Source organism: Propithecus coquereli, unplaced genomic scaffold (genome assembly GCF_000956105.1).
Source record: "Propithecus coquereli isolate 6110/MARCELLA unplaced genomic scaffold, Pcoq_1.0 Scaffold114, whole genome shotgun sequence".
NCBI classification, from domain to species: Eukaryota; Metazoa; Chordata; class Mammalia; order Primates; family Indriidae; genus Propithecus; species Propithecus coquereli.
The window spans coordinates 1,073,640-1,084,378 of NW_012135414.1; the positions used below are offsets into that span (position 1 = coordinate 1,073,640).

At 38.9% G+C, this 10,739-nt stretch overlaps 1 protein-coding gene across 1 annotated transcript in view; it reads right to left on the bottom strand.

The window, feature by feature from the left end:
* Nucleotides 1–10,441, bottom strand: part of ZCCHC7 (zinc finger, CCHC domain containing 7) — a 250,035-nt gene extending 239,594 nt beyond the window's left edge. The window contains exons 1-2 of the mRNA XM_012655820.1: nucleotides 10,306–10,441; nucleotides 4,900–5,530 (exon numbers count right to left, since the gene is read on the bottom strand). Coding sequence (XP_012511274.1) covers nucleotides 4,900–5,509 — 610 coding nt within the window. The 5' untranslated portion in view covers nucleotides 5,510–5,530; nucleotides 10,306–10,441. The remainder of the gene's footprint in view (nucleotides 1–4,899; nucleotides 5,531–10,305) is intronic.
* Nucleotides 10,442–10,739: the final 298 nt, after the last annotated feature.

Consider the following 10,739-nt stretch of genomic DNA (forward strand, 5'->3'; position numbering starts at 1 on the left):
GGATCGCTCAAGGTCAGGAGTTCGAGACCAGCCTGAGCAAGAGCGAGACCCCATCTCTACTAAAAAAAAAAAATAGAAAGAAATGATTTGGACAACTAAAAATATATGTAGAGAGAAAAAATTAGCCGGGCACAGTGGCACATGCCTGTAGTCCCAGCTACTCAGGAGGCTGAGGCAGAAGGATTGCTTGAGCCCAGGAGTTTGAGGTTGCTGTGAACTAGGCTGATACCATGGCACTCACTCTAGCCCAGGCAACAAAGCAAGACTCTGTCTCAAAAAAAAAAAAAAGAAAAATGCAAGCCAACATAAACTACAACAAACATAAAAAAACAAAATACTAGGAAAAAGAACTGTGAGAAATAACAGCCTACCAGCAAATCAAATAGAAATGTGCAACATGATAAGTCATCATAAAAAACAATGCAGTTGGCCCAAAAGCAGTGGCTCATGCCTGTAATTCCAGTACTCCGGGAGGCCAAGGCAGGAGGATTGCTTGAGCTCTGGAATTCGAGACCAGCCTCAGCAAGAGCGAGACCCTGTCTCTATGAAAAATAGAAAAACTCTACCTCAAAAACAATGCAGTTAATTAGAACCATGGTATACTATTGGTGGGGATGTAAAATGGCACAGCCACTGTGGTAAACAGAGGTTCCTCAAAAAGTTAAACACAGAATTACCAGTAATTCCATTTCCAGGTATATACCCCAAGGAACTGAAAAGAGATATTCTAATAAACACTAGTACACAAAATGTTTACTGTTTGTGAACTATTATAATAGTACAGCACTATTTATAATAGCCAAAAGGTCAAAACAACCCAAATGTCCATCAATAGATGATCCATACGATGAAGTATCATTTAGCCCTAAAAAGCAATGAAGTACTTACATATGCCACAATGTGCATAAACCTCCAAAACATTATGCTAAGTGAAAGAAGCCAAACACAAAGGTCATATATTAGATGATTCCATCTATTTACATGAAATATTCAAAATAAATATATTCAGAGATAGAAAGCAGATTAGTGGTTGCCAGGGGCTGGAAGGAGGGAAACGGAATGGCTACTGGATGAGTACAGGATCCATCCAGCTGGACATAGTGCAAATGTTCTGGAACTACATAGAGGTAATGGTTCCACAACACTGTGAATGTACTAAATACCACCAAATTGAATACTTCAAAGTTTATTTTATGTTACGTGAATTTCACCTCAATAAAAACAAATATAAATATCCCCTCCCAAAAAATATAGGTCAAGAACAGACATGCTTCTTGTCAATTTTTAACACAAAATACTAAAATTGTTTTCCCAGAGATTTCTTTATATACCTGATTACTAACCTTTTCTTCAATCCTTTAAGACATACCTGACTAAATCTATCACTTCCTTTCCTCTAGAATCTTCATTTGTATATGGCTTAGCTGCCCTTACTCCATTCTCACTATCCCTCCATCAATCCTTCATTTCGCCCCAGAAACCCCTGTTCTACAGTAAGTCAGCTACCAGTTAACTTGCTCCCTTTGTGTTCCTCAGCTTTACGATTTTAAAATAATCTTCTATCTCCTTCATCCAATAAATTACCAAGTTATGTCCACACTCCCAACCAAAGCTCTCTCTCAAATCCATTTCCTTCTTGCTATACCCACTAACACCACCTAGCTTTAATTCTGTCTTCATCACTTTTAGTCCAGATTACTACAATAAAAAGCCCACCCACCCATCCCATCTTGAAAACTGCTAACTCTACAATTCAACCTCCATGCAGTCACTAGAATTCTTTCCACACTAAAAATGTGAATGTTACTTGTCTGCTTAAAATCCATCAATGGAGGCCGGGCGCGGTGGCTCACACCTATAATCCTAGCTCTCTGGGAGGCCGAGGCGGGCGGATCGTTAGAGCTCAGGAGTTCGAGACCAGCCTGAGCAAGAGCGAGACTCTGTCTCTACTAAAAATAGAAAGAAATTAATTGGACAACTAAAAATATATATATACATATAAAAAAAATTGGCCGGGCATGGTGGTGCATGCCTGTAGTCCCAGCTACTTGGGAGGCTGAGGCAGGAGGACTGCTTGAGCCCAGGAGTTTGAGGTTGCTGTGAACTAGGCTGACGCCATGGCACTCTAGCCCGGGCAACAGAGTGAGACTCTGTCTCAAAAAAAAAAAAAGAATCCATCAATGGATTTTAATTAGACCCTTTAAGACTACCCTTCCTTTTCATTACCCAACACTTACACAATAAAATTTTCATAAATGAACCTCCTCCATATACCTCTCCTTTTTAACTATACCTGCTTTTTGCTAACAATACCATGTAACTAGTAACCCTCTTTCATGGACACTTTATCTCCAACTAACTCCCATCCTGTTAAACAAAATGAGAATGGCCACCCTGGCCACATCATCACTCTTACTCCCGTGCCATACCATGTCCATCATCTATCATCATTCTACTTCCCGTTTAGGTCCATATCATCAGTTAAATCAAGCTTCCAATTTCTCATCACCATCCTTTACCATAGTCATCACACAGCTCCAACTTCTTCAATGAATTCAGCACCTAGTTCATGTTTTTCCCAACCTATCCACATTCTGCTATCAACTTTAGCATCTCTGAAGATTCTTTAGAGCAAAGTAGAAAGACATAGAGAGCTGATTTCAAAGGAAAGATAACAAGCTTCAATTTATCAAGCTTTCTTTTCAGTATGTTAAATCAGAAACAGTATTATACCCAAATGGAAATATCCAGTAAGGTATACATGGGGAACTTGAAATCAACAAAATGATTAAGAAAAGTAGATGCCAATTTGATGACAATAAGTAAAAAATGATTAATGTAACTAGGTATGATCTCGGGGAAGGCAATTTAAAGAAAGAAGAACAGGCTAAATGGTTATTATGGCCTTCTATGATGTTATGCCTAACCCTGGATCATTTGGTTTCTGTCCTCTTGCTCCAAGCTGCCAAGAATTACCAGATAAAGGTGGAGAATCCTTCAAAGTGAGTTCACTACAAGTTCATATTATTTTAATTTTGACTAAATACTACTTCTAAGCAACGCTTTATTCTCTTATTGTTGATTCATTAGCATGCAACAATTTCTAACCTGTAAGTTTCAGACTCCTGGGGAATTACAGGATCAGCTACCTCAGTAGGTACCCAGAAGCATGCATTATATAAAGGCTATCTCCCATATATATGAATTAACATTTTTCAAATATACAGTCAATGCTGTGGTTAATAAAATACAAAGTCATGTAAGAGTACTGAATAGTAGCTTTTCTCTAATACACATTTTCTCAATAAAAACTAAAAATACAACTATAGTCATGGGGGGGTCCACAAATTGTTTTCAAGTTATAAAGGTTGTCATCTTCAAAATATTGGTAACCCCTGCCTGAAAAGTATTCCCCACAGCACTTAAATATCCACACTCTAAGCTTCCAATTATCCTCTGCCTTCTCCCACTTCTGCTTTCATTTTCCCAAGAAAATCAAACACATCCTCATATGTTCTCTCATCCACCTCAATCCATCTGAATTTATTTCTTCTATACTTCTATAAATATCTGATAATTTAGCGATTACTGGTGTATCTCTTCCTTTCTAAGACTAATTCAACAACATATACACCTGATACCATCTCTTACCTAGAACCCCTAACTTGATCTATCAAACAGGTTTCAAACAGGTTTAGTCTCTCCTTTTTCAAAAGTTTCTTCCTTTCTACCTAAAAACATTATCCCTTATTTGGATAAAACTACTTGATTCTGCTCTATGTTCTAACTACTATTCTATCTCTTTTCTTCCTTTTGCTATCAAATTCTCAGGGTTAGCAAACTACAGCCTGAGCCAGCCACCTGTTTTTATAAATAAGATTTTCCTGGAACAGCCACTCCCATGTCTTTAGGTATTACCTAAGGCTGCTTTCCCAAAAGGGCAGAGTTGCGTAGTTAAGAGATCATACGGCCTGGAAGCCTAAAATATTTCCTACCTGGCTCCTTAAAAAAGTTTGCCAAAAGTTTGCCCCATGCTTGGGGCTCCAAGCATGATCATTTCCTCTAAGAAAAGCGGGGTGCCATTAAAGATTCTGGAGCACTAATAAAGTACCATGAATAAAAAGCATTTCAAGACTACTAGCTTAACAACGGTTTGTAGGGCAGATATAAAACAAGACCATTTAGGAAACTACTGCAAGAGACTAGTCATTAGGCATAAAGAGAGGGAAATGAAAGGAAGGAACTTTTTAAAGGAATAAGCATTAAGAGTAGCTAACTACATGTGACAGAGGAGACAAAGCTAACACCAAAATTTTAATCCACCATGATGTAGTTCTCAGAATTTGCATTCTCTCCTACAATCTACCCTAGACTTATAGCTCTTCATATTAATATTTTCCTGTCTTACTGATTGTGGAGTTCCTAAAATCCTAATACTAATTCTGTATCTTCTGTGTAACAGGCATTCCCCATGCTTACTAACTGGCTAATTCCTGGGTAAGCAAATCCCTCAGCAAGAGGCAGTCCTAACAGAGTTGGCTGAATGAGAGCACAGGGCCTATGGTAGAGGTAGACAGAGTACTCACCTGTGATACCAAGCAGAGAGAAGAGAAGTAAGATTTCAGGTCCAGAACTGGCTCTAGCCAAACAGAAGCAGCAGCTACGTATCTGCTTACAGTAGAAGCAGAGTGTCTTTGGTATTCTGACATACTCCTGATGATCAGACAGACCACCATTAGAGTAGCCACTGGTAAGAGAGTCACATGAGAAACAAGCCAAAAAACAAGACCAAAAGGTGAGGATTTAAATGGAGTAGACCCTATTGGTCTTTTGTCTAGGAAAAGCAGTCTTCCATATTAAAGACGATACTACTTTCAAAATGGTCAATATGATACTAACCTTCAGTAACAGAGTCTTCACATCCCACAAGGTTGAGAAGGATATCATCATCCTTATCATCGTCTTCACTTCCCAGTAGCATCCAGCTTTCCACATTATCACTTTCTGAAATAGTGCTCTCTTCCTCATCACTAGAACTGACCTCTATAATCATGACCTCTCGGATTATACCTGATCTCTCTTCAGGTTTAGTTTTCTCAATATTGCTCTCACATTCCTTATCAGCCAACTCATTAGAATGAAGAGCAGCAGAAGGATGTTGGGCCTTTTCTTGTGCTTCCACTCTAACATTCTTTCCTTTACATTTGTAAATACTATCTTCATCAGACAAAGTGATGACCTCTGACCCATCTGATAGCTGGATGGCCTCACTATCTGAAAGGACAATTAAGTTCTTTTGATCTGGTTTAGTAGTTGATGATTCAGAATTCCCAGCATTCTCTTCTTCACATTCTTCCTCCTTGATAATGTTACCAAGATCTTGGGCATAATGAACTTGGCTGTATAGCTGAAATTCCACCTCACTGTCAACACTCAGTTCACTAGATGATTCTTCCCGGTAAAGGTCATCTTCATATGCTTCTACAGTCTCGTAGCCACCAAACATCATGGAAAGGCAGTAACCTTGATGCTGTAAAAGAGAAAGTCATATAAAGAATGTATTATAAAAGTTCAGATCATTCCTATTATACAATATCACCCCTTAGAGCCAACTTCTATGTGAAGGCCATCACCATTCTCAAACACATTAAAATAACTTTTTTCCAGGGATTTCTAAATCCTGTTATGACCTACTGTAATAATGCCCACCCTTCTCAAATGAGAATAACTACCGACAAATCAAGTTATAGTTATTAATGGAAATACAGCTATGTGTTGCTTATCAGTGGGGATACATTCTGAGAATTGTGTTGTTAGGCAATTTCATCATTGTGTAGACTTACATAAATCTAGATGTAGAGTAGACTTACACAAATCTAGATGGTATAGCCTATTACACACTTAGGCTATATGGTATAGCCTACTGCTCCTGGGTTACAAACCTGTACAGCATGTTACCGTACTGAATACTACAGGCTACTGTAACACAATGGCAAGTATTTGTGTATCTAAACATAGAAAAGGTACAGTAAAAATATGGAATTATAATCTCAGGGGACCACTGCCATATATGTGGTCCACTGAAGACCAAAACATTGTTATGTAGCACGTGACTGTATCATATTTCTAAGGTATATTAGAAAGGAAAAACAGGTTGAGACCACTGCTTGATGCCAAACACTTGTTCTCCAAAATGTTAAAAATTGCAAAATGATTTTCAGCAGCTCTCAGTATTCCATTCATCCTTCGTCTTTTCCTTGGTTCTGGTTCTCTATCTCATCTTTTCAGGTATGCATTCTCATACAGGAATATTACTTCGACTATGACTAAAATCCACAACAGGAAACAATTATCATATTTATTGTTTGGGTGCAGATGTTTATTCTCAATTAACAAATTAATCTCATGGCCTTAGGATCCTTGGCCAAAAGAATACATAAAAATATTTGAAAAACCTGCTTACTTCCATGCTAGTTATAAAAATGTATATGAAACACTAACTTAATAATTAAGACCTAAAATTGAGGCAAAACTCCCAGCTTTGGGAATAAATGCATAAAGTGAAATACTTTACTTTCTACTGTGAATTAAATCCTTCTCAGGCTTCAACTCAGCATAAACATCATTCCACACCCAGACTAGATTAAGTGTCCCTTTTACAGGCTTCCATAGTACTTTACATTTCAAAACACTCATCACATTTCTAATTACTTATTCAAAGTAAATCTTCCAGAAGCAAAGATCACAAACCCCAGGAGGGCAGGAACTATACCTATTCTGTTAAAACAATGGAACATCAAAGCCAAGCAGAGTAACTAGCATTTAGGGGCACATCTATAAATGTTTCTTGAATTAGTGAATGAATAAATAAATGAATTAGATCATCAGGCATTTGTTCTTCAGCCCTGATAAGTTTAATATGTATTTAAAATACAGAAATTATGATGGGGTGAATTTCTCAGTTGTCTTCAACTATTCCGAAGTCTTAAGTTCTCATATCACCAACCAAAAATCTATACAGCAGATATTTCAATGAGGTACTGATGGAATATTGATCAAAATGAAAGCTCTGGAAAAATAAGTTGTTTGTTCAAAAATCAGGGACAGCCTAGAAATAATAACAATACCAATTTATTTATTCTTTTTTCCACTTTTAGCTATATAGATATAATTAAGAAAGAAGAGTCATTTTTTTAGTTTCCCAAACCTTTGCCCAAAATGTCAGGGTGTTGTGATGGCAGTTTTGGTAATAGAACCACTGACCCCAAGAATCAAATGAACAAGAGCCAAAAATGCACTACACTCATGCTGAAGTTTTTGTTTTCCAAAAATAAAGAAACCAACTTTTAATGCCTTTTTTCTTCTAAAAGGTACAATTTACCTGTTCCTTTGTTGCACTGTCCTTCAGGTTGCTATGTTGTTATTTCAATACAAGTTGAATGTGGCTGTCTGAATAATAACGCTCATGGCATTTATCAGTTTATATTGAAATGTTAGCCTCAGAGGAATTCAAATAAAAGATGAATCCTTTCCTTTTATTTAATAGGTAAATTAATTCTAAAAGAAGTCAAAGGAATTATGCTTCCTTCAAAATCCTCACTGGATCCATCCTGAGGATCCAGTGTGAACTTAAGATAAAACATAATTCCAGTGCAGCACAGAAAAATTAAAGAGCTAAATTACAGAGTTACAAATTTGTACTACTCTTGGAGCCATCCCAAAGGAAAGGGATTAAGAATAGAGCCATAGGCACACCTGTGAATGTATGCCAAAAATAAACTACAGAACCATAATAAAAACTGACTTCCTTGGGTTTAAGGATTTCAGAACCATAATAAAAACTGACTTCCTTGGGTCTAAGGATTTATCTCTTCCCCTGAAACGTAGAAAAATGAATTTAACAATTTAGCCCCTATGGCCTTTAAGAGGATTTTGTACCTTGCCTCTGTACTTGAAAATTGTGCTCCCTTATAACATGCTCTTTTATTTGCCACGGTTAAGGTTTGCCTGAGGCTGTTCTGGTTTATGTTACTGCTTTAATTATGTTCAAATGCATTTAATTTACATTTTTTTTAAAGTGTATACTCAGAGGACAATATATATTTTACACACACACACACACACTCTGACTCACAAGGCTTTCTCAGCTTTTTGATCCTATACACAATTCCCAAGCACACTTAACTGGATAACAAAATCAGATTATCATACACAGACTCCTCAATCTACGTACCAGGAAACTGAGGTACAAAAAGATTACGCCTATCCAAGGTTATGCAGCTGGTTAAAAACATCGCTAGAACTGATTCACATTTCTGACTCTCAGTCGAGTTTTCACTAAAACTTTAAAACAAAATTTTCAAAATAAATAATTTCAAATTAAGATTTTTTTAAAAAAAACATTCCTTCATTGCTATACTTGCATTGATTCTAACACTTAAATTTACCTCACAAATATCCATTTTATGTCCCAGTGGAGTATGAAAACTATGAAAGAGGCATTTTAATTGGAAAGAAAAGCATGTATTTAAATTTGTCAGTTTACCACCCAAGAATCTCCCAAATTGGTACTCAAAGACTATCAATCTCATGACCAAAAAAGATGTTTCCTATATAAGAACTTAAAATATCATAGGAATGAAACTTATCTAAAGAATTAAATTAATTTAAACATAAAAAAGCTTCAGAGAATAACTACAGAGGCTCTCACCATTCAAAAATTCACTGAGTTTTTTCAAACTAGACAACTTAAGGCTTATTTAAGCTTTCAGAATTTACTTAACACAATCTTTAAAGCCAATCCTTCTGCTCTAACAGTTTACCTACTACTGGTCATTTTGGTCTTATGTCCTTCCAAAGCACTTTTAACCTAGATGTTCCTTCCTGATGATATAGGCATCCATCTCAGGCAGATTTAAATCAAATCCACAATTTCATTTTAAATCCAATTTTCATTAGAATGTGATCAATATGTAGTTTATTTTCAACTTAAATTTCTTATTTACTCTTGAGCTGCCCTCACAGTGACAGCTGAAAAACAACTGACTATAGGGTTAATATTTCTGTCCATTCTTCAAAAGTGGCTGCCACTTTGAATCAAATCTGGCTGGGATAGAGAAACCACGTGTGTGAAACAAAGGTCCCAAAAGAGAGGAAAACAGAATACAGTATCTTGGTGGGAGAAAATTATGCTAAATTTAGTCACATTACGTCCCAGCTGTTCTTGGGACACATACATGCTTTTTATGACAACTAACCCCGCCTGGAAACACTTCCTTCATCTTTCCTCAGCCCTTTTCCTTCTACCATGCACTCTCTTACCCTTCAAGCTATCATATAATCCCAGCTCCAGTTCTTACTCAGGTCTTTCCACGCCCTCAGATTCTCTTGAAAACAAGGCTAAAATGTCCCCAAAGCATAATACTATCCTAAATATACACAATCCAATTAAAAGTCTATGGATGTGACAGGCTAAGTACTTAAAACACAAAGTCAAGAGCTTTTGAAGGGTCCTGAAAGAGTCATCAAATTAAACGCTCATTTTATACCTCGAGAAACTGGCTCAGAGAAACTTATTCACTGAGCTAAAAAAAAAAAAAAAACAAAAGGCCCTTAAGGATCCCCTAATTCAACCCTGTAATCCAAAACAATCGTAAATTCAACCTAAATAAGAGATTTCCAGAGTCACGAGCGAGTCAGTGGTGTAGCCGTGTCTAACCCAGGCCTGCTGACTCCCAGCCAGTTTCTCCATTGCACCACAGCTCTTCCCTGAAGTTGAAGGCAGCTGTCGGCTCACGGAATGTGAGGGATAAAGAGAATCTTAGTAAACACAGCTCATGTCTCCTTGTTTTACGTGAGGGAAGGACACAGCTCCCTTAATATTTCTGGTCCCACACAGCTGCAGCTGCAGCTTCTGACAGAAAAGGCAAAAGTTGGCCCAGGACTACTCGGTCCTCAAAGACTCCCTTTCAGCGCGGCGGGGCCTCCGCGTGAAACCTTACAGGAAGGTCAAATAAGCAGAAACACCGCCCCGACCGAGGCTATGGACTTCCAGCCCCTCTTGAATCACGGCTTCGGGCCTTGGAGAAGCAGGGAGATGCGGACCCCATCCCGACAGCCAAGCCGCATGGGGCGGCGCGCGGCTGAGGTGCCATGAGCTGCGCCCCGCCACGAGTGGAGGACGGTCGGGGACGCAGAGGCCGGCGAGGGGGCACGCGCTAGTTTCACAGCCCGGCCGGCGAGGCGGAGGGTAGGCAGGGCTCCCGCGGCCGCAGGCGGCTCGGGGTCCGTCACACACATACTCACTGCCGCGGCTGCAACCAGGAAGCACCAACCAGCATCCGAAACGCGTAAAGGGACTGGGAGGGGCGAAGACAAGTGAGGTAAGGAATCTGCGTCCGCGCAGACGTGGGAGGAGGAAAGGCACTTCCGGGGAAAACACAGGTCTCGGAGTCGTCTTTCGGTCCCCGCCCTCCCGCTGGGCCTCCTGTGCGCATGCGTGACAACTATTAACCCTTTCTCTTCCTCGCCAATAATCTTTTGGTTTGCCTTCCTTGCTGTGCTCTTTCCCCCTCACACCTTCTTTTGAAGGTATCTAGGCTGCATCTATTTTGGGGCATACATTGTTTGAGTGACTTTCACGAAAGAGATGCTAATGGCCGGGCAAAAGCAGGGGAGTTCGAGCCCTCTGTGCCCGCGAGAAAAACTACAACTCCCATGACGACCCTGGGCGAGTCTCC